This window comes from Mesoplodon bidens (assembly GCF_964165515.1).
Source record: "Mesoplodon bidens genome assembly, chromosome: 14".
Taxonomy (NCBI): Eukaryota; Metazoa; Chordata; class Mammalia; order Artiodactyla; family Ziphiidae; genus Mesoplodon; species Mesoplodon bidens.
This window is the reverse complement of record NC_138170.1, coordinates 58,147,669-58,172,425: the sequence shown is the minus strand read 5'-3', so window position 1 is coordinate 58,172,425 and position 24,757 is coordinate 58,147,669. Positions and strand designations below refer to the sequence as shown.

The 24,757-nt window shown below is 38.9% G+C and overlaps 2 protein-coding genes across 8 annotated transcripts in view; one reads left to right on the top strand and one right to left on the bottom strand.

Annotated features, from left to right (window-relative positions):
* DHX57 (DExH-box helicase 57) overlaps nt 1–11,880 on the bottom strand; it is a 58,421-nt gene extending 46,541 nt beyond the window's left edge. The window contains exons 1-2 of one of the 6 annotated variants that reach the window (XM_081254046.1): nt 11,720–11,880; nt 864–1,081 (exon numbers count right to left, since the gene is read on the bottom strand). In XM_081254046.1, the coding sequence (XP_081110172.1) occupies nt 864–1,081; nt 11,720–11,791 (290 nt within the window). In that variant the 5' untranslated portion in view covers nt 11,792–11,880. The other 5 variants (XM_081254045.1, XM_081254048.1, XM_081254049.1 and 2 more) reach the window with 5 other exon arrangements.
* MORN2 (MORN repeat containing 2) lies at nt 11,539–16,915 on the top strand. 2 transcript variants are annotated; one of them, XM_081254053.1, is made up of 6 exons: nt 11,539–11,624; nt 13,658–13,716; nt 13,816–13,866; nt 14,297–14,403; nt 15,130–15,266; nt 16,669–16,915. In XM_081254053.1, the coding sequence occupies exons 5-6, from the start codon at nt 15,130–15,132 to the stop codon at nt 16,769–16,771; spliced, it is 240 nt and encodes a 79-aa protein (XP_081110179.1). In that variant the 5' UTR covers nt 11,539–11,624; nt 13,658–13,716; nt 13,816–13,866; nt 14,297–14,403; the 3' UTR covers nt 16,772–16,915. The 2 variants fall into 2 exon arrangements, with proteins under 2 accessions (XP_081110179.1, XP_081110178.1); XM_081254052.1 differs by lacking the exons at nt 11,539–11,624; nt 13,658–13,716; nt 13,816–13,866; nt 14,297–14,403 and adding an exon at nt 14,808–14,941.
* The last annotated feature ends 7,842 nt before the right edge of the window (nt 16,916–24,757 follow it).

Sequence of the window (24,757 nt, the reverse complement as noted above, 5' to 3'; positions counted from 1 at the left end):
ATTCTGCGGCAAGTTTAACTACTTACATACTATCTGCTCTTCTTTTTCTTTTTTTCCTGAATGCATACAGTTGAATTCATTTAAGTTAAAAGCATGTATGATGCAGCTGAACTTCAGCACTCACCTATATTCCTAAGTAATATTTAGTTGGGAATTATTCCCACAAAAGTGTGTGTGTATGTATGTGTGTATATACACAGCTCTAAAGAAGTCTCTCCATCTCTAAAAATTCAAGTAAACAGCCTGAAGTGCAATTTGAGAAACAATGAGAACTTTATATTTATACTGCATAACATGCAGTAGTAAAATCTTTACTTTCATTAAACATGCATTAGAATTATCAGAATTTATTCACTAATTAAAAGTTGAACATGAGAAAAACCTGGGTATGATATCTACCACTGGTTATCACATGAAGCTCCAGTAAATATTTGGTTGATCTGGTTGGAAAATAGATAATTCATCAACTAGACAGATGGAGTATAGCCAGATCTCATTTGGGGACCTTCAAACTACAATGCCTAAGAAATACTTAAAATAATTTTCATCACCTTCACCATTTCTAATATTTACTTTCCTAGTAACACTGATTACAATAACAATATTATACACAATTCACAGTGTCATGTGGAAGTTAAAGTTAACTTCAGATTTCAGAGCACCGCCCCCAACCCCGGCCCAACAAAAGGTGTTATTTGCCATCATGCCTTTAGAAAAGGTTACAAAGAGGGGGCTTTAAAACAAGAGGTAGATAACTTGGCCAGAATTACTTGGCATTTTCCCCCTTAGTCTTAGTCATCTGTTGTCCATAGATCAGGAATTGATACTGTTTTCACATTTGAATATTCAAAGAGTATAATGACCTGGATGAATGCCTTGATTCACTGAAGATACAAAAGTCATCGCCATCATCCCAAATTCTACTTGAGGCCTTTCTATTGCCACCAATGCCACCGCCACCGCTGCCACCCCCATGAGATTTACTAGCATGACTTCTGCCTCCTCTTCCTCCTCTGGAAGACCCCTTTCCACCTCCTTTCCCTGGCTTGCCTTTTCTTCTTACTGAAGAACTCATTTTCACCTGCAGGAGAAAAAAGTAATACAGACATTATAAAAATCAGACAAGTATAATAATCCTTTGTTTGTCAAAGTTATGGAAATAGCCTATTTTAAAGAAAAAAAGGAAAATGCATACTTTAAAAGGGCCAGTTTAGGAGAAGCATGGATAAACTGCTTCACAAAAGATTTACAAGCATATCCCCCTCGGAATTAATTTTTAGTAAGCTTCTCTGACACAGATTTCTTAACCAGGATGTGCATCAGAAACACATGGAGAAGTTTCAAATCATACATAGGGTGTGTAGGGTCCAATGCTACATTCTGATCTGGTTAGGTCTTGCATAGGGTTTAAAAAACTCTAGTTGAGAAGAGATGTTTTCATGTATTTAATACATAATTTGATAAGTAAAATTTATATTTACATATACACTTGCAGAAACACAGCCCTAGCTCAGAGACTTTGCCTGGGGGAAGTAAAACTGTAGAGTTTTGTATGTGATCAAAGTTAAGATGTTATCAGCTTAAAATAGAATGTTACAGCTAAAAGATGTTTTATGTCAGTCTCATGGTAAAAATACAAAACAAAACAAATTACACAGCAAAAATCTATAGTAGATACATAAAAGATAATGAGGAAGGAATCAAAGCCTACCACTACAGAAAATCATCAAATCACAAAGGAAGACAGCACGAGAGAAAGAAAGAAGCAAAGGATCTATAAAACACCCAGGAAACAGCAATCAAAATGGCAGTAGTAAGCCCTTACCTATCAGTAATTACTTTAAATGTAAATGGACTAAATTCTCCTATCGAAATACACAGAGTAGCCGAATGGATTAAAAAAACAAAACTCGGGACTTCCCTGGTGGTGCGGTGGTTAAGAATCCACCTGCCAATGCAGGGGACACAGGTTCGAGCCCTGGTCTGGGAAGCTTCCACGTGCCGTGGAACAACTAAGCCCATGCGCCACAACTACTGAGCCTGTGCTCTAGAGCCCGCAAGCCACAACTACTGAGCCTGTATGCTACAACTACTGAAGCCCTCGTGTCTAGAGCCTGTGCTCCGCAACAAGAGAAGCCACTGCTATGAGAAGCCCATGCACCACAACGAAGAGTAGACCTTGCTCACCGCAACTAGAGGAAGCCTGCATGCAGCAACAAAGACCCAATGCAGCCAAAGATAAATAAATAAAAATAAATTTTTAAAAGTTAAAAAAAAAAGACTCAACTACATGCTGCCTACAACAGAATCACTTCAGCATTAAAGACACACATAGACTGAAACTGAAGGTATGTAAAAGACAGTAAATGCACATGGAAACCAAAAGACAGCAGGGGGGCTTCCCTGGTGGCACAGTGGTTGAGGGTCTGCCTACCGATGCAGGGGATGCAGGTTCGTGCCCCAGTCCGGGAGGATCCCACATGCCATGGAGCGGCTGGGCCCGTGGGCCATGGCCACTGAGCCTGTGCATCTGGAGCCTGTGCTCCGAAGTGGGAGGGGCCACAGCAGTGAGAGGCCCGCGTACCACAAAAAAAAAAAAAAAAAAAAAAAAGACAGCAAGGGTAGCTATGCTTAGACAAAATAGACTTTAAGTCAAATACTGTAACAAGAGACAAAGAAGATCATCATATAACGATAAAGGGGTCAATTCATCAAGGGAATCTAACAATTGTAAGTATTTATGCTCCCAACATCAGAGCACCTAAATATATAAAGCAAATATTAACATAATTGAAGAGAGAAATAGACAGCAACACAAAAATAATAAGGGACTTTAATACCACACTTTCAACAATGGTCAGATCATCCAGAAAGGAAAATCAGTAAAGAAATATTGGACTTGAACTATAATTTAAGCCAAGTGGACCTAAATGACATCTACAGAACATTCCATTCAAAGCAGGAGACTACATTTTCTTCTCAAATGCACATGGAATATTCTCCAGGATAGATCATATCTTGGGCTATAAAACAAGTCTTGACGAACTTAAGAAGACTGAAATCAGATCAAGCATCTTTTCTAACCACAATGGTATGAAACTAGAAATCAATAACAGAAGGAAAACTGGAAAACTCATAAATATGTGGACATTAAATAACATGCTCCTGAACAACCAATGGGTCAAAGACAAAATCAAGAGGGAAATTTTAAAATATCTTCAAACAGGGCTTCCCTGGTGGCACAGTGGTTGAGAGTCCGCCTGCCGATGCAGGGGACACGGGTTCGTGCCCCAGTCCGGGAGGATCCCACGTGCCGCGGAGCGGCTGGGCCCGTGGGCCATGGCCGCTGAGCCTGCGCATCCGGAGCCTGTGCTCCGCAACGGGAGAGGCCACAACAGTGAGAGGCCCGCGTACCGCAAAAAAAAATAATAATAATAAAATAAAATAAAATAAAGTAAAATAAAATATCTTCAAACAATTGAAAGTGGAAACACAACATACCAAAACTTATGGGATGCAGCAAAAGGAGTTCTAAGAGGACAGTTTAGAGCAATAAATGCCTACATTACGAAAAAGAAAAGATTTCAAATAAACAATCTAAATTTACACCTCAAGGAACCAGAAAGAAGAACAAACTAAGCCCAAACTAAGCCAAACTAACCACACCCAAACTAAGTCCAAAGTTAGTAGTATGCATAATAGGAGCACCAGAAGGATAGGGGGGAGAGAGAGAGAGAAAAGAGCAGAAAAAATATTAAAAGAAATAACAGCACAAGACTTCTCAAATTTATTGAAAGACAATAACCTACACAGCCAGGAAGCTTTAAGGAGTCCAGGTAGGATACACCCATAGATCCCTAAACAGACACAGTATGTAAAAATGCTGAAAGTTAAAGACAAGGAGAAATCTTGAAAGCATTTAGAGAAAAACAACTTGACACTTACAGATATAAACCCAGTAAGATTGATTAACAGTTGACTTTCTGGCAGAAATGAGGGAGGCCAGAAGACAGTGACATAATACAGTCAAAGGACTTAAAGAAAAGAACTGTCAACCAATAATCCTATATCCAGAAAAGCTACCTTTCAAGAATGAAGGTGAAATTAAAAGTTTCTCAGATAAAAGCAGAGAATTTGTTGACAGCAAACCTGCTTTACAAAAAAATACTAAAGGAAGCTCTTCAAGCTAAAGCAAGGGACCCTAGATGATAATTTGAATCCACACACAAAAAACAAGGAGCACCAATAAAGGTAACTGTGTAATTCCAAAAATCCCAAAAAACAAAAACAACCCCCTCCCCTCAAAACCAACAAAACAGTGTAAATGTATATTTTTCTCCTTTCTTCACATAACCGTTTTAAAAAGTAATTGTATAAAATAATATGTATATAATGTAATATTGGACCTGTGATGTACAGAAATGTAATATATTTGCCAATAACAGAACAAAGCAGATCAGTGGGAGCATAGTTGTATTGGGTTAAGAAAATGACTACAGATGATAAAGTAATAAGTGTAACAATGTACAGCTGGGGAAGCAACCTAAGTGTCCATTGACAGATGAACGGATAAAGAAGATGTGGTAATATATACACAATGGAATATTACTCAGCCATAAAAAAGAATGAAATAATTCTATTAGCAACAACATGGATGGACCTAGAGATTATCATACTAAGTGAAGTCAGACAGAGAAAGACAAATATCATACGATATTGCTTTATAAGGAATCTAAAAAAAATGATACAAATGAACTTATTTACAAAACAGAAATGGACTCACAGACATAAAAAAATAAACTTATGGTTACCAAAGGGGGAAGGGGGGAGGGGTAAATTAGGAGTTTTGGATTAAAATATACACACTACTATATATAAAATAGATAAGCAATAAGGACCTATTGTATAGCACAGGCAACTATACTCAGTATCTTATAATAACCTATAATGGAAAAAATCTTAAAAAGAATATAAACACACACACACACACACACACGTATAACTAAATCACTTTGCTGTACACCTGAAACTAACACAACATTTTAAATCAAGTACATTTCAATAAAAAAATAGAAAAGAATGTACAGTTGCATTTGTAATATTAATAGATGTAATATGCATAACAATAATACTGCAAAAAGGAGGGGAAAGGAATATAGCTGTATGAGAGTAAAATTTCAATACACTACTAAAATTGAGCTAGTATAAATGTGAAGCTGATTCTGATATGTCAAGATGTACAAGATAAACCCTTGGGCAGTCACTAAAAAACAAATCAAAAACTCAAAAAAATATCGTGAAAAATATCATTAAAGAAATTAAAATACTGAATTATAAAATGTTCATTTAATGATAATGCAAAAGAAAGCAGTAAAGTAGGAACAGAGAAACAAAATAGACAAGAGACATATAGACAACAAAAAGTAGAAGGGTAAATGTAAATTCCACTATACCAATAACATTAAATGTGAATGGATTGAACAATTCAATCAAAAGACAAATTATCAGACTGTATAAAAACAAGAACCAACTATATGCTATCACTTTAAATTCAAAGATACAAATAAATGAAAAGTAAAAGGATGGAAAAAGACAAATCATGCAAACAGCAACCACAAGAAAGCTGGAGTGACTATGCTAATATCAGACGAAATAGACTTTAAAGCAAAAAATGTTGTTAGAGAGCTTCCCTGGTGGCGCAGTGGTTGAGAGTCCACCTGCCGATGCAGGGGACACGGGTTCTTGCCCCGGTCCGGGAAGATCCCACATGTCGCGGAGCGGCTGGGCCAATGAACCATGGCTGCTGAGCCTGTGCGTCCGGAGCCTGTGCTCCACAACAGGAGAGGCCACAACAGCGAGAAGCCCGTGTAACGCAAAAAAAAAAAAAAAAAAATGTTAGAGATAAAGAAGAACATTTCATAATGATAAGAGAGTCAATCCATGAGGAAGATATTAACAATTACAAATATACTGCACCTAATAACACAGTACCAGAATACATAAAGCAGCAACTGACAGAAATGAACAGAGAGGACTTCCATGGTGGCACAGTGGGTAAGAATCCACCTGCCAATGCAGGGGACACGGGTTTGAGCCCTGGCCCAGGAAGATCCCACGTGCCACAGAGCAACTAAGCCTGTGCACCACAACTACTGAGCCTCCATGCCACAACTACTGAAGCCCGTGTGCCCCAGAGCCCACGCGGCACAACTACTGAGCCCATGCACCTCAACTACTGAAGTCTGCAAGCTCTAGGGCCTACATGCTACAACTACTGAAGCCTGTGCACCTAGAGCCTATGCTCCGCAACAAGAGAAGCCACTGCAATGAGAAGCCCATGCACTGCAGTGAAGAGTAACCCCTGCTTGCTGCAACTAGAGAAAGCCTGCGCGCAGCAATGAAGACCCAGTGCAGCCAAAAAAAAAAAAGAAGAAATGGACAGAGAAATAGACAATGCATAACAGTAGGAAACTTCAATACCCACTTTCAACAATGGTAAAGAACAACTATTGTAAGTCCCCTACATACAAACGAGTTCTGTTCTGAGAGCTCATTCGTAAGTCCAATTTGTTCATAAGTCCAACAAAGTTAGCCTAGGTACCCAACTAACACAATCGGCTATATACTGCTGCTTTTATGCTTGCTTCTGGACATCCTGGGCTTGAAATAAAGATACTGTACTACTGTACTCTATACAGTACTGTACTGTAAAGTACACAAAAGCACAACTACTTGTAGAGGATGCACACATGTGACGATGTTCGCCAGACACATGAGCTAACTTATGTAATTGGACATGCAAACACATGTTCACATCTTTAAAACTTCACAACTTGAAGCTTCGTATGTAGGGGACTTACTGTAGACAGAAGATCAATAAAGAAATAGAAGACTTGAAACACAGTATAAACCAACTAGACCTAAGAGACATCTATAGAACACTCTACCCAATAAAAATATACATTTTCCTTATGTGTATAAGGAAACTTTTCAAGGATAGACCATATGCTAGGCTATAATAAAAACCTCAATAAATTTTAAAAGACAGAAATGATACAAAATATGTTTTGTAACCACAGTGGAATGAAATTTGAAATCAAAAGCAGGGAAATATCTGGAAAACTCACAAACATGTAGAAATTAAACTAGGTCTCTTGATAGTCTTTTCTTCAAAATCCTTCACAATTATTCATATTTATTGTTTCTTTTATGTTTATCTTCCCGCCTCCCTAAAAGCTCTCTGAAGGCAAGGATTATGTCTATTTTGATTACCAATGTACCTCTAACACAGTGTCTGGCATATAGAAGAAATTCAATATGTATTTGAAGAATGGCTGAAGGTTGAATAAATGACTGATATGAGAATGGAGATTCATTCATTTATTTATTCATTCCACAAATATTTATTAAGCACTTATTATGTGCCAAGTCCTAGGGGTATAACAGCAAAGACAACAAAAATTCCTGCCTCATGAAGCTTATCTTCTAGAGAGTAAGACAGACAATAACTAAATACATAATATCAGTTAAGTGCTATGAAGAAAATGAAAAACTCTGAGAGTGTTATTTTAGATAGAGCAGTCGAGTTAGAGTGGTCATCTTTCTGAGGTCATATTGAGCAGACACCTGAACATTCAGAAAATGAGTCATGAAATATTTGTGAAAAGTACATTGTAAGCAGAAGCAATAGTAGGTGAAAAGGGGCCAAGTCCAGAACATCTTCAATGCACTGGGCTGGATGAAGAGTAAGGAGTCTGGTGGGTCTGCAATATAGTGAGCAAACGAGATGAGGTCAGAAAGTACACGGCCATGTAGGTCCTGGGAAGAACTTTGAATTTTATTCTAAGTATAACAGAAAGTCACTAGAGAGCAGAGGCAAAAGCTTGGTATGACTGACTTAGGTTTTAAAACAATTACTCTAAAAAGGGAACCCTCCTACACTGTTGGTGGGAATGTAAATTGGTAGAGCCACTATGGAGAACAGCATGGAGGTTCCTTAAAAAACTAAAAATAGAGCTACCATATGATCCCGCAATCCCACTCCTGGGCGTATATCCATAGAAAAACATGGTTAGAAAGGATACAGGCACCCCAATGTTCACTGCAGCACTGTTTGCAATAGCCAAGACATGAAAGCAACTTAAGTGTCTATCGACAGATGAATGGATAAAGAAGATGTGGTACACATATATAATGGAATATTACTCAGCCATTAAGAAGAATGAAATACTGTAGGGGACTCCCCTGGTGGTCCGTCCAGTGGTTAAGACTCCGTGCTCCTAACACAGGGGACCCAAGTTCAATCCCTGGTCAGGGAACTAGATCCTGCACGCCGCAACTAAGAGCCCACGTGCTGCAACTAAAAGAGCCCACATGTCAGAGCTAAAGATCCCACATGCCGCAACTAAAGATCCCACATGCTGCAACGAAGATCCCACATGCTACAACTAAGAACTGGCGCAGCCAAATAAATAAATATTAAAAAAGAAAGAAAGAAAGAATGAAATAACGCCATTTGCGGCAACATGGATGAACCTGGAGATTATCATAGTAAGTGAAGTCAGACAGAGAAAGACAAATATATGATATGGCTTATATGCGGAATCTTAAAAAAAAAAAGATACAAATGAACTTATTTACAAAACAGAAACAGTCTCACAGACTTAGAGAACATCGCAGATTTAGAGAACAAACTTACGGTTACCAGGAGGGAAGGGTGGTGGGGAGGGATAGACTGGGAGCTTGGGATTGACATATACACACTGCTATATTTAAAATAGATAACCAGGGACTTCCTGGCGGTCCAGTGGTTGAGACTTCACCTTCCAATGCAGGGGGTGTGGGTTCAATACCTGGTTGGGGAGCTAAGATCTCACATGCCTCGCAGCCAAAAAACCAAAACATAAAACAGAAGCAATATTGTAACAAATTCAATAAAGACTTTAAAAATGGTCCATATCAATAAAATCTTTAAAAAATAAAATAAGATAAAATAGGTAACCAACAAGGACTTACTGTATAGCACAGGGAACTCTGCTCAATATTCTGTAATAACCTAAATGGGAAAAGAATTTGAAAAAGAATAGATACATGTATGTGTGTATGTATATATATATATATATATATATATATATATATATAAAACTGAATCACTTTGCTGTACACCTGAAACTAACACAACATTGTCAATCAAATATACTCCAATAGAAAATAAAATTTTTTAAAAAATTCAGATTTACATTAAAATTATCTAGAAAAAAGTAGAAAAAAAAATTACTCTAGCTGTTTTGTGAAGAATAAAAAGTCTTTAGGGAGGTGAGGAGAACCAGGAGGCCAGTTAGAAACTACTGCAGTTGTCCAGTCTGCAGATAAAAAACAAAACAAACAAACAAACAAAAACACAGTGAGATGGACTAGGGTGGGAGCAAGTGGAGCTGAAAAGTGGCCATAGATTCTCAATGTATTTTAACAGTAAATGAATTAGATGCAAGGTATGAGAAAGAAGTGTCTAGAATTACTGTAAGATTTTAGGGCCTAGATTAACTAGGTGAACAGGGGTCCTGTGTTCAGCCATGTGATCAAAATGGGAACAGTGGGGAGGAAAAGATACGGGGAGTGTCACAAGTTCAGAATGAATGTTACATCTGAGGTGTCTTCTAGATATTCAAATGGAGATATGTAGAAGGTATTAACAGTTGGAAATACAAGTCTGCATTGAGGGGAAAGGTAAGATTTTTCATTTACTTCTCTAAAACTCCTATAAGTTAAATATTATTTTCTATATTTTATAGCGGAGGAAACTAGAGAACAGATAAATTACATGACTTGCCTAATGTCACCAACTATAGAAGCAAAGTCTGGAGCCAGGGTTTGAAACAATCCATTCAACTCCAAAGATGAAATTCTTTCCCCCATATTTCCCCCTTACCCCCCAAACATGTACTTTGTATCTTCAATTCAAAACTTAGTGTTGGGACTTCCCTGGTGGTCCAGTGATTAAGAATCCACCTTCCAATGCAGGGCACGTGGGTTCGATCCCTGATCAGGGAACTAAGATCCCACATGCCACGGGGCAACTAAGCCCACGTGCCACAACTACTGACCCGGCGCACTGCAACGAAATATCCCGCGTGCCACAACTAAGACCCGACGCAGCTAAATAAATAAATAAATAAAACAAGGAAACAAAACAAAAAAACAAAACTTACTGTTAAGCCAGCCCCCCCCCTTAATTTGTGCCTGGGTCTTAATTTGTAAAGGTGACTGAGTGCTGACGCAGAGAGATCAATACCACTGAAAGAAAAGTTTAATGTTACTTACAACTCCCCTAGAAAGGAGAGGCATGCCATGCCACGGTGGGCCACAGGGGGAAGCACCAGTGTCAGGAGGAGGCAGAAAGGAACAAGAGTAAGGCATAGGCTGTAGCCTTTCTTGGGTTTTCCACGGGAAAAGCAAGGCAGGGCAGGGTAATCAGTTTAGGATTGGCTAGTTTGAGTAATTCCCACAGGCTCTGAGGCATAGGGTACCCGGCCCCAAATTGATTTAGGGCAGGGGAACTACTAGCTTGGTGGTTAGACAAAGGAGGTGGTTGGAAGTAAGGATGCAGGACTGGTTGTTTTGCATACGAAAGCCGTGTTCACAGGTTAATTGTTAATTAGCTAGCTCTGGGAATGGCAGTTTCTTCCCGGCCAGGTAGGCCCACAAGAAGCCAAAACATCATAAATCCATTTAGTCTGGGAAGATTCCAACTATCTTTGTTCACCGTGGACACAGGAACCTAAGTTTGGCTGGAAGAGTATCCTTTGTTTAACATCCAAGTTTGGCTCCCAGGAACAGAATCACCAAGCTGGGCGCTGAAAACTGACCACAAACCATTCCCCTCCCAGGCAAATCTCTGACTCACCCCATATATCCAGCTCCTTGCAGATACCCAGACCTGGTACCTTTCTTCCAGCATACATCGCAGGAAATCCTCTCCCCAAATAGCCACCCATTGGAGATGGAGACAGAGACAGGAAACGAAACCTGAGCCCCTCCAATCCCACCCTTTATCCGGCTCCGAGCCTGAATTCAGCTCCCCCGCCTCCAGCCTGAGCGTGGACAGCCTCAGCTGCCGACCCCCGCCGGGCCCGGTCTCAGGGCCTGGGATCCTAATGCTCCAGACTCACCGGCCCCAGCCAGACAGGCTGTATCCCACCGGGCCGGGAGGCTCCTCAGACCCTGACCACTCCGGGAGAGGGAGTCGGTAGAAGGGTCCGCACACTGACTACTGGGCCGACGCGCAGACCACGCACACTGAAATACATCCCTCATACGCGGCAGGGGAGGCCGCCCCGGGCTCACAGCGCTGCTTCCCGGGGCGTCTGTTAGGACGCGGCGCCCACCAAGACCTCACCTGGAGCGGCTCCGCAGCGGCCCAGCTGCAGCGGCCCAGCCCTGGCGCCTTCTGATTGGCTCAACCTCGGGCCCTTGCCTATTCGCTTCCGGGTGAGAGGTGCCTGGTCGCCCTAGCAACCAAGTCGCAGTCTGCGCTGAGCTACTGCTTCCTTCCCTCCAGGTCACAGAGCTGGCGGCCCAGGGGGAATCGCAGAGTCCAGAAAATCTCTCCAGCACCCCTGTGTCAAGTGAGTGTCCCATCCTCCCAACGCCCCTTTAAGTAGAGCTCGCACTGAGCCAGAGCTCGGCCCCTGGCAACTCCGGTACAGGTGTGACATATTACCTGAGCGTGGTGGGATGGGGACGCGGAGAACCCGTGCTGTGGGAATCTGGAGACCTGGATTCTAGCTCTCATTCGGCCGTCGATTCGCTGTTGTGACACCTTGGGGAAGTGCCAACGTCTCTGGTTTCAGTTTCCTCTCTGTTGCCAGTCTCGATCTCTTAGGTTCCCTCCCTCTAGCTCTAACAGTCCAAAGTTTCGGATGTGGAACCATTTAAGGGCAATTGAAACAGTTCGGTGTCTTGTATGATCACGTTTAGTGCTCTGCTTAGTAAGCCTTTAACGATTGCTTCCCAAGTGCCACTCATTCACTAAACTTTCAGTTCCTACCAGTAAGTACTAAGCACTGAGCTGGACACTAGGGTGGGAAAAGAGATAACTAATCCGTGATCCTGACCCAGTGGAGTGGAGTGTGAGAAGGGACTCCGGCACAAAAGCGTTATTTTAATAGGGCCCTAAGTACGACATTAGGGATAGACCTCCTGGGGGCTCCTGGAAGCGTCTGGGGGTGAGGGGAGATGTGAAACGCCTTGTCAGGTGGTATCTCTGTTTTCCTTTACACCTCTTTCTGGGAAACATTTTCAACCTTGTGTTCCAGTTCACTAATTTACTTTTCAACGGTATTCATTCTGCTATTCAGCCCTTCTAAAGAGGTTTATTTCAACAATTACATTATTCATTTCCTAGATTGCTAATTATTTTTTCATAAGCATCCGCTCCTGTCTCAAGGCTGCTATACCCTCCCTTTCTCTCTGACGATGTTTAAGTCTTCTGCCTATTGTGTTATTAACTCTGTTTCCTCAGAGGGGATGAGCTTCCAGCCTTTCTCAACTGGCACTCATTAATCTTTCAATTAAAAAGATCAGTTCTCTTGTCCCACCCACAGAGATTCTGATTCAGCTGTGTGGAAGGGCGTAGGAACTCGTAAAGCATCCCAGATGATTCTAATGGATGGCCACACTTTGAGTAACATTCTAGTAGACGATTGTCCTAGAAGTTATAGTTTACTTATCTTCACATACGTTTTCTTCAGTATTGGCAAAAATTAGTTTCTAATGTTTTAGTCCACTAAATGTCCTAGGGCTCTGAGGCACAGATTCCACCCCTCCCCCACCCCCAGGCCTGCGGTTGTCTTTGTCCTTTTTTCACCTGGTCTCCATTCCAATCTCATTCTGTTTGGACCCCACTCCCTCCCCCACCCCTTCTCACTTACTATCTTTCTTTTCTATTTCCTTCCACTGCCAAATCAGAGATTGCTCACTCTACCTTGCCTCTGTGGGACAATCAATAGATCATATACCCAAGAGAAATAAAAACATATGTCCAAACAAAAAATTATACATGAATGTTCATAGCATTATTCATAACAGCCCAAACTGGAAACAACCCAACTGGCCATCAACTGATGAATAGATAAACAAAATGCGTTATTTTTGAGGCATGGACTATTCGGCAATAAAAAGTGGTGAAATACTGATACAGGCTACAACATGGATGAAGCTTGAAGCTAAGTAAAAGAAGCTAATCACAAAGGACCACATATTGTATGATTCCATTTCTATGAACTATCTAGAATACCTTGAAGCTAAGTAAAAGAAGCTAATCACAAAGGACCACATATTGTATGATTCCATTTCTACGAACTATCTAGAATACACCAGTACATAGAGACAGAGAGTAGATTAGTGGTTGCCAGGGGTTGGGTGAGTTTTAGGGTAATGGAGAGTAACTGCTAATATGTACAGGATTTCTTTTGGGGGTGATTAAAATATTGAAAAATTAGATTGTGGTGACAGTTGCACAACTCTGAGTATGCTAAAAAAATGAATTTTGTATACTTTTAAAGGGTAACTTTGGTGGTATGTGAATTATATATTAATAAAGCTGTTATAATAAACAAGTAAAAATTGATCATCTAGACAAAATCATTTATTTCCCCAGGACCCTACACTAGACTATGGAAATGCCAAGTAATCATGATATGCTTGTGATCATATGAAGTGAGTCTATTTGGTTAGCTCTTAAAGCAAATATGTTATAGGTCTTATGATGTAAAAATATTTAAGCTTATGCGACTTTTCTGAAATCTTTTAAAACAGCTCCAGAAGTATTTAAGATAAACTTTATATTTCCAAATGGAGACAAGTATGGTAAGCAAACATTTCAATTACTTTTTTCTATGCAGACTAAAATTAAATAGCTTAAGGGTACTAAACTGAGACTGTTACACTTTATAAAACTACTACTGAGATATTAACTCCATTAAATAAAATAACATAGAAATACTAATGGAGGAACAGATTTTAAATCTAAACTCTAATGTTAAGTATAGACAGTGTGCCTTGGAAAGCTATGGGAGGGCCATAGCCATATGTCAACCTTCTGGGCCCTTGAGTGTCAATGATTACAAGACCTAGGTCCACAGAGCTCCTCATCTCTGGTCTCATCAATTTCAGTGCTAGGAAGCCAAAGAGACCCATAGGGGATGCAGTTCTGATTAAGCCTGAACATAAACATTTTATTATTACTTAGTTAAACAAGGTTCCCTTTTATAATCTTCAGTATTTCTCTCTTGTTTAGATGGGGATTGTACAAGAACATCTTCTGGAATCTTGGAGAGAAATGGCATAGGTATTTATACCACTCCTAATGGGATTGTCTACAAAGGAAGCTGGAAAGATGACAAGGTATTATTGTTGTTTTGAGCATTGACAGTGGATAAGTAACTCTGTTGGTTAAATGATTCCAGGCATTTCACCATTAATCAAAAGACACATATGAGTAGACCATGCAATAAAAATAAAAAATGATTATATTTAACATATATGAACATAAGAATAGTATTAAACTCATGCAGAGAGCTAATTATCATCATCTATCTTATTTCCTATTCATTGAGCAAAGTGAACTCATTACATAGTTTTCTCATTGAATCTTCATAGCAGCCTCATGAGTCAGATACCATTAATGTTCCTATTTTACAACTGAGGGAAATCAGGCTCAGATTTCTTGCCCAGCTAGTTAAGTGATGAAACAAAAATGTGTTCTCGGGTCTGCCTGAATACAAATTTTTGTTCTTAACAACTTCTTTGTGCCATTTCTGGGCTAACTAAACTGGTTGCCCTTTAAGCTTTTGGATATAGTCAAGGTATCTTGAGGACTCCTGTTATTATCATCATGGACCCCCAAGATGTTCAAGTGCCCCAGATCAGAAACATTGACTTGGTGAGCTTCACAGAGAGATATATACAAAGGACAGTGATAAAATGTTATCTTATTTTTGTGAAAATAAAGGATGATACGATGATAGATTAAATAATAACAAAGTAGATGATAGACATATGTGTACATTTTTGAAATGTTCTAGGGAACTGAAGATTAGTTACTGAGGTAATTTCCTTTGTTACAAACAGATGAATGGTTTTGGAAGACTTGAGCATTTTTCAGGAGCAGTATATGAAGGACACTTTAAGGACAATATGTTTCATGGACTGGGGACTTATACATTCCCAACTGGGGCAAAGTACACTGGAAATTTCAATGAAAATAGGTAAGTTTAAAATAAAATGTCACTGTAGTTCTAAAAGAGTCTTTTCAGGCACATTCGCTTAAAAACTTAGTTAATGCTAAATTTCTTTTGTAATGTATTTAGTTAAAATATATTTATAATATATTTTGGAAAATTTGTGTTATATGTTGGGGAAAAAAATGTTATAAGAGAGGCTAAGGCCATCATGAGGCTCCAAAAGAAAATGTCATTCTTGGTGATAATCTATTAGACTTTTCATTTATTTCCTCTTGACTTCTGTTCCTATAGAACTTTTTGCAGTCATATTGGAAATGGAAAGCTTGTTGCAATTATTGAGAAAATGCAGGCCAAAAATTATTTTCACTTGAAATATCTTGATAAACTTTTTTTTTAGTTTTAAATTTTATTTTTTCTTCCAGTTTGAGATATAATTGACATACACCGCTGTATAAATTCAAGGTATACAGCATAATGCTTCGACTTACATACATCGTGAAGTGATTACCGCAATAAATTTAGTGAACATTCATCATCTCACATTGACACAAAATAAAGAAAAAAATAGTTTTCCTTGTGATGAGAACTAAGGATTTTCTCTCTTAACAACTTTTACATATAACATACATCAGTGTTAATTATATTTATCATGTTGTACATCACATCCCTAGTACTTTATTTATCTTGTAACTGGAAGTTTGTCCCTTTTGACCACCTTCCTCCAAATCCCTACCCCTACCCTCCACCATGTATCTTCACAAGCTTAATCCTCACACCAAATACCATGCCGTGTCATCCAGAGGTTCATGGTTCATTTATAACTACCCCTTTATTATTTCCAGAATTGAAACTGCAACCTAATTGTTATGAAGTGGTTGATACATATTGAGGAGGGTAGTAGGTGTTCACCTATTCTGATGCCAAGTCTGTGATGACAACATGTAAACTTTTCCCACTGATGTTGATAAAGGGAGAAAACTCTAACCCATGGGATAAAGGTCTGTTTGGTTATGTGAAGTGCATTTTCACCACTCCGAAGAGTCCAGAAAACATAGAGTCCAGCATAGAGCATAGCACCTCAAACATAGTTGAAGGTCAATAAACATTTGTTGAATAAATGAATGAACTAATTAAGCCAGATAACCAATAAAAACTTTTCACTTTTTGACTGTTTTGGTCTAAACTAAGCATATGTAATCCTAAAATCTTAGGCACCAAAATTTGTATAATGACAATATTTGTTTGGAATAGTAATTTCTTTTTTTGTTTGTAGGATATGAAAACAGGATGTCAGGTTTTAGACCAAAATTTGATAGTGGAAAGATATAATTCTTCAGACATAGTATATAATATACTGGACAATCATATCTGGACCGTAAATTTTTGGTCTTGGTTAATAAACACACTTATTTTTTTACTATTGCAGGGTGGAAGGTGAAGGACAATATACTGATATCCAAGGACTAGAATGGTGTGGTAACTTTCATTTCACAGCTGCTCCAGGCCTGAGGCTAAAGCTCCACATGTAGATATTCTGCATTAAAGTTTTAATGTGGTAATTGCAGCTTTTAGTTGTAAGGAAAACAACTAAATGTCATCTGCAGTAACTTCATACACTACCTATATATTGTAATTTTGCCAATAAAACCATCACTCATTTATGCTTTTTTGAACTTTCTTTTGATCATCTTATAATTAGTTTAAAATAAATTATGTAGGGACTGCCCTGGTGGTCCAGTGGTTAAGACTCCGTGCTTCCACAACAGGGAGCCCAGGTTCGATACCTGGTCTGGGAACTAAGATCCTGCATGCCACACGGTGTAGCCAAAAAAGGGTAGGGGGGGAGAAAGAAAAGAAATTAACGTGATTCAATTGAGAGTTTCCTCATTTTACGAAAAACTATGCAGATCTTGACAAAGTCAATTTCCAATCCTATGCCTGAGTTTTGTCATCTTTAAAAAGTATATCTGGGCTTCCCTAGTGGTGCAGTGGTTAAGAATCCACCTGCCAACGCAGGGGACAAGGGTTTGAGCCCTGGTCTGGGAAAATCCCACATGCCGCGGAGCATCTAAGCTCGTGCACCCCAACTACTGAGCCTTCGCTCTAGAGCTCGTGAGCCACAACTACTGAAGCCCGCGCACCTAGAGCCCGTGCTCCGCAGCAAGAGAAGCCACTGCAATGAGAAGCCTGCGCACCACAATGAAGAGTAGCCCCCTCTCCCGCAACTAGAGAAAGCCTGCGTGCAGCAATGAAGACCCAATGCAGCCAAAAATAAAATAAATTTATATATATATAAAAAGTAGGGCTTCCCCGGTGGTGCAGTGGTTGAGAGTCCGCCTGCCAATGCAGGGGACACGGGTTCGTGACCCAGTCCAGGAAGATCCCACATGCCACGGAGCGGCTGGGCCCATGAGCCATGGCCGCTGAGCCTGTGCGTCCGGAGCCTGTGCTCCGCAACGAGAGAGGCCACAACAGTGAGAGGCCCGCGTACCGCAAAAAAAAAAAAAAAAAAAAAAAAAAAAAAAGTATATCTGTATGTTAAAGGAAACTATCAAGAAAATGAAAGAACAATCCACAGAATGGGAGAAAACATTTGCAAATCATATATCTGGTAAAGGTTTAGCTTTCAGTATACAGAACTCATATATAAATATATATAAATAAAAAGACAACCCAGTTTAAATATGGACGAAGGATTTGCATAGACATTTCTTCAGAGAAGATATACAAATGTCTGATAAGCAAACGAAAGATGTTCAACACCATTACTCTTTAGGGAAATGCAAATTAAACCCACAATAAGATACCACTTCCTGGGACTTCCCTGGTGGCGTGGTGGTTAAGACTCCATGCTCCCAATGCAGGGGGCTTGGGTTCGATCCCTGGTCAGAGAACTAGAGATCCCATGTGCATGCTGCAACTAAGAGTTCACATGCCACAACTAAGGAGGCTGCCTACCACAACTAAGGAGCCCATGTGCCACAACTAAGGAGCCTGCCTGCCACAACTAAGACCTGGCACAACCAAATAAATAAATATTTTTTAAAAAGATACCATTTCCCAATCTCTAGGATGACTATATTTAAAAAGACTTAATAACTTGGCAAGGATGTGGAGAAATTGAAACCTCAAATATTTCTGGTGGGAATGAAAAATGGTACAGCCGCTGATGAAAACAGTTTCTCAAAAAGTTGACATAGGACTTCCTTGGTGGCGCAATGGTTAAGAATCCGCCTGCCAATGCAGAGGACACGGGTTCAAGTCCTGGTCCGGGAAGATCCCACATGCCGCGGAGCAACTAAGCCCGGGCACCACAACTACTGAGCCTGCGCTCTAGAGCCCGCGAGCCACAACTACTGAAGCCCATATGCCACAACTACTGAAGCCTGCGCGCCTAGAGCCCGTGCTCTGCAACAAGAGAAGCCACCACGATGTGAAGCACACACACTGCAACGAAGAGTAGCCCCCGCTCACCGCAACCAGAGAAGGCCTCTGTGCAGCAACAAAGACCCAATGCAGCAATAATAAAATACAAAATGAATAAATAAATCTTTAAAGAAAAAAAATTGACATATAATTACCATATGTCCCAGCAATTCCTAAGCATGCACCCAAGAAAACTGACTTGTATACAAATGTTTATAACAGCACTATTCATACCAGCCCAATACTGAAAACCCAGATGTCCATCGACTGATGAATGGCTAAATAAAATGTGATATATCTGTACAATGGAATGTTATTCAGCCATAAAAAGGAATGAAGTATTGACACATGCTCTAACATAAATCAACCTTGAAAACATTGTACTAAGTGAAAGAAGACAGTCACAAAAGGCCACATATTATACGGCCTTTTATGTGAAATGTCCAGAATAGGCAAATCCATAGAGACAGGAAGTAGATTAGTGGTTGCCAGGGAGGAGGAATTCAGAGGCATGGGGCTTCTCTTTGGGGTGATGCAAACGTTCTAGAATTAGTGGTTGCACAACTTGTGAACATGAAAAACCACTGCATTGTTCATATAAAAAGGGCAAATTTTATGTATGTTATGTGTAGGGGAGCAAAATTTGCCACCCCAAAGTGTGTCTCTCTGGCATGAGGATTAATTTAGGGAGATTATTTTTAAGAAACAGAAGACTCCTGAAGTCTTTCTTTTTACCTCCCCCCTGAGCTGCCTAAAGAGTGTAGATAAAGGACCTCTTCCCAGAATAGAGGTATCGGCAAACAATTTAGGCTAGGTGTGGCCGGGGAAGCTGAGCAGGGCATAGAGATCGGAGTCCACTCTGCAGGGCCCAACAAACAGTTGTTTACCAAGCGTTTGCATTTGCGTTTCCATCTCCACTTGAACTGCCCTCCTCTGAAGTCCCAAACCACTACCCTCAACATCCTCTTTTGTCTTTAGCTGATATGGTTTTTAAGGGAGGGCTTTGGCCATTTTAGTGAGCTGTTCAGTTTTCTTGATTCCCTCCCACATTATTAAACTTTTGTTTGATTTTCTCCTGTTAATCTGTCTCATGTCAAACTCATTGTAATTCTTAGACCAGCCAGAAAAATCTAGAAGGGTAGAGGAAAATTTCTCTCTGACATAGGTGATTTATATCTCAATTTTTAAAAAGTAGATCAGTGTGTGCTCATATATTCTATGCCTAAAAAGCTTCTTTACCTTTTAGATAACATAATTTTGAAATTACCAAAGCAGTACGTGACAGCTACATATTAAAAATTAAAATAAAGACCCTAGTGTTTTTACTGAAACTATTTCTCCAAAACTGACCCCCCGCAAGATGGTGCATGTAATAGATATCTTCCATATTATATAATATTTCTTCCCTCAAAATCTTGTGAAATTTTGTATTTCTCAATATATCATTGCTAAATCCTTTTTTATTTTTTGTTGTACTACTATAAATTTGGGTTGAGATGTCTTTTAAAATGTTGAAATTAAAATGGTATTTTTTATAGCTTCTCATGATAACAACTTTGTATTTAATTTCAAAAGACCCTATTTATAAGTGTTCAAAGATACATTTTAAAAATTAGACATTTTGGATATGTTGCTTAGCATTAACTGGTATGGCTTTAGAATTAAATACTTTTATTGTACTGGAATTTATAAGGAGATAAATACTGGACAAGTTAAGGTAAGGTGAGAGGATGTTTTCAGAGACCAGGACATATAATGCAAATTCAAAACTTCTGGAAAATATAGAAATATCTGCTGTACTGAAAACTAAATTTTCCCCAATATTTTTCTGCAAATTATTTAAGGTAGCAAGATATATACTTTGCTTTTAAACTATTTAAATTTTATTGATATATAAGTAACTTTTCAATGCTCAAGTCTCCAGTTTTCTAAGATACTAAAGTCATTTCTCTTAAATAGTTTTCTCTTTTACTCCTTGAAACTAAATGCAGTTCAGTTATTTGATTAGTTGATGCTAGAATTTGACCTGGAGCTTATATAATTAGAAGAGACACTAGTTTTCCTCATTTAAAAGCCTAGTTAGCATATGACAGTCTCGTTTCCGGGGAAGTCAAACCTCTACTGCTTCTTTTTATAACATTTAAGTTAATTCAGAATCCAGATAAGCCTTGATCTGAGGACGATATAACCACGGCAAGCAACATGGGGTAAGTATGTGCTCTTATGTACTTTGAGAGGCATTGAGAGGGCAAATATTTTCATAAGAGAAGAAATCCCATAAATCCTTACTAATTTAGATTCAAAATATGCTAACTTTTATTTAAGGAAGTCATTTAAAGAAATTACTTTTTATTCAAAGTTAAAACAATTTGTAAAATATTCATTTTCTTGCTTAATTTTGTATGATGTCATAATCTGTCTTTGCAGGTTGTTAACTAATGAAACATTTAGACTGAAGAGTTTTGCATATTTACATGTTTAGTTGAAGCTGAATTAAAATTTGAGAGTAATCTTAAAGAAAGGATGACTGAATGATTGTTTTACATGGCAGATAAATCCAATATGTGTATGCCTCTACAGGATTAAGAATAAAGAATGGAAAAGATTAGGAATGGAGGGAGGTTAATTTATGACTTTTGTAACACAGAAAAGGGATAGAGGATTCTATCAGAGTTTACTCCTCTATGTACAGAAAAATATGTGCTAATTAGTTACATAGGAACACTAGTGAGAATTCTGAATCCTTTGCAGGGGTTTTGAGAGCATGATGAGAAGAATTAGGTTTCACTTGAAAGCTTTCTATTCTTAAGTGAGAATAGTAATCCACTATAATTAGTACTTTATATGCTGAAACAATAGTATTCTGAAAAATATAGAAATTTGCCTTTGTATAACCCTTTTGTCCTTTTTATAGCTCTTTTCAATATAAAATTATATTTGTTGCAAATGGTATAGCCATTTAACTAAAGGCACTTCTGAAGGATTTAGCATAAACAATCAGAAGTTCATACTAAAGAAATAACTTTTTAAACACACGTTTCTTCTAGTTTCCATGAATTTAAGTTAATATCTATATTTTTGCTAATATCATGGGCTCTGAAATGCAATCTAAACCAGCTTGAAACCTCAGAGGCTTTTGAAAGGAAGATGATCATACTGTTGTTAATTTTTAATACAAATATAAAGGTTAATAGATAAGTGCCTTGTACAAATTTCACATACATTTGATTGATTTGATTTGGGACAGAGTTGATGAGACTCCTGGATTCTCTTTATTCCTCTCTTTCCTCTCTTTCTCTCCCTCTTCCTCCCTCTGTTTTTCTTTAATGACTGGAGCTCACCTTTTTGAGGGTCAAGGGTCACTCTAAGAATTTTTAGAAACAAGCCCACCCTTTCTGCAAAAAAATGTAAAATCACACCAAATTTTGTATATAATTTCAGGAGATTTACAGATGGCCTGACTGTGGACCCCAGGTTAAGGAATTTGATTTTGAATTTTAGGACTGGAGTATAAGTTGCTCAATATTTTTCTTAGGTTTTGAGTTTTTATTAAATGTAAGAATCTTTTAAATTAATAATTCCTGCTAATCTTCTCTCAGAGACAATGTCAAAGATGCTGATTCTCCCATTGACCAGCTCCCAACACACATGCACACATACACACACACACGCAACTTACATGAGTGAAACACAGTTTAACTGATATCCATAGTTTTGACAATCACATTTCTGCTGTTTGTCTCCAGTGACTTGATTAATCACTTCTGCTTTCAAGAGTGCCAGGAATCACCTTGGGAATCATGGAAGAAAAAAATCCTCATGATTTTATTTCATTTATTGCTCTCAGTGCCCCACATAACATGAACTGAACCATAACTTGCAAAATATTACACAGGACACTATTCTGATCAGTAGGTTCATGATTATTTTGTTGTCAGCTCCTGCTCTTATTGAGAAAAGAGAGATTATTAGGTATTAACACCTATTTAAGTCTTCCTCAATAATCAGAAAAATAAAAAGACAAAGTGGCAGCTGATTAGATGCTCAAATTTGTCCACTGGAGGAAATCTCTAGAATGTATCCCCTGAGAATGAGGAAGTAGCTATTTAGGATTTGGGGGAGAAGGGTGTTATTTATCTGAAAGATATTTGAGAAAACAATGCCCTTATATGAATCTATGCCAGCCCTTTCCATTTTGCGGGGGGCTATGCTGGCATGATTTTAGTGAGTGATGAAGAGGCAAATATTAGAAAATTCGTATGCTCTTTAGAAAGCCACCTCCTTCTCTTAAATTTTCACCGGATTCCTTATGGAGTGTGTGTGGGGGGGGAGGGTGAGTAGAGATGGTGCATAAGGGTGGGTAAAGGGATAACTAAGGAGAAGTGAAAGAACCTTACCTTGTAAAATACGCTGCCACCTGCTATTTACCATAACACCTGAGCAAAGGATGAACAATGGGATAGAAGTGATGGTTGCCTTTCTTTCCTGAGATGCTTTTCAATATTCTTTCCCCATCTCCTAGCAGGGTCAGTCAGTGTACCCCCAACTGATGTCTCGGGAAAATAAATGTTAAGGCTCTGCGAAAATTGTAGAACCAATAAATTCATTATTACAGCATATTCAGCCTCCTTTTAGTTTTCCGGTTTATGTAACTGTAGAGTAATTTTTAAAATTCTTTTATGGATAGATTTTCCACTTCTGGATCAGGGAATTACAGTCCGACTCTTTTTCCTGGGCAAAGCATCCATTTAGCTCATGGAGTAACCTTTGAAATATTGCTTCTATCTGTGCCCTCCTTTCCTTTCTAATGGTCGCTTCCCTAATTCAGGCCGTCATTACCTTTTACACGGATGATTAAAGGTGCCCACTCCCAGCGCCTCTGCAGCTGGTCTTTCCTCTACAGTCACAAGAGTCATCTTCTGACTGAAGACATGTGGTCTGGTTATTCCCTTGCTTAAAATCTTTCAGTGACTCCTTATTCTCTCCACTTTGGAGCAGGCTCCCAAGAAGATATTCACCACCCTTTATCTGTCTCTAATCCACCTGTCTAGCCTTACCTTCTACTCTACTATCCTCGATGCTGCCTGGGATCCCTAAATCCACTGATGCATTGTAACTGTCTACCTCTGATCCTTTGCTGAGCTCCCCCCCACAACCCCGTTTTTTTTTGTTTTGTTTTGTTTTGTTTTTTACCATTTCTACATACTGTTCAAAGCCCAGCTCAAATCCTATCTTCTTCATGACATTTTCTCTAATCCCCACAACTGGAACTCATCTTTTCTCCTCTGAAAGTTTTAGGCACTTTATACTTTTCTTATTGCATTTTTTCTCAATCCATCATATGCTGTAGTTATCTGTGTGTCTCATCTTTCCTACTAGACTGTAAGCTCCTGGAAGCCAGAACAACGTCATCTTTATATTTCCTCCCAGGACCCGGCACAATGCCTTTTACATGGTATGTGCTTAATAAATGTTTGCTGAGTTGAAATGAACTCTGCTTTTCCTATAATCCACAAAAAAACTAAAAACTTAATTTTAGCCAAAATTCCCTCTTTCTTCCCCAATAGAGTGGCCCCATTTTCCAAGTTCCTATCTGAGGAGCTCAAATGAGTGTATAATATCCAAAATATGGGTGATGCAAGAGAGAAAGGGTAAAAACAGGGACTGGAGGGCTACACTAGAGGCTTTTGAAGAGTAGAAAATCTACTGTTGATATGTAGAAAGGACACATAGTATCAAAGGAAGTGTAAGAACACTTCTAAGAATTAAAAATGGTTCTTGGTTTGAACCATATCATTAAGGTTGGGCTCATTTGTATATGTTGGAAAAATCAAAATAATAGTGGCTTACATAAGCTAGAAGGTTATTTCTCTCTTACATTAAAAAAAAAATAGTCCATAGGCAATCTAGAGCTATTCAAGCAGTTCCTTGGTGTGAGAGACCAAGGTTCCTTCTATCTTGCTCTTCTGCCATCCTTGGTGTCTCACCTCTTGGTCCAAGAAGGTTGCTAGGACTCTACCTATCTCACTGGTGTTCAGCCAGCAGGAAGGAGGAAAGGGAAGAAAAAGATGTGTTTCCTCTTTTAAGGA

Excerpts from the sequence above, each read along its gene's own strand:
- MORN2 (XM_081254052.1), top strand. The coding sequence starts at position 14,894 with ATGGACCCCCAAGATGTTCAAGTGCCCCAGATCAGAAACATTGACTTG. Across the intron at positions 14,942-15,129 it reads AGATCAGAAACATTGACTTG|ATGAATGGTTTTGGAAGACT; the intron begins GTGAGCTTCACA and ends TGTTACAAACAG. Across the intron at positions 15,267-16,668 it reads GGAAATTTCAATGAAAATAG|GGTGGAAGGTGAAGGACAAT; the intron begins GTAAGTTTAAAA and ends TTACTATTGCAG.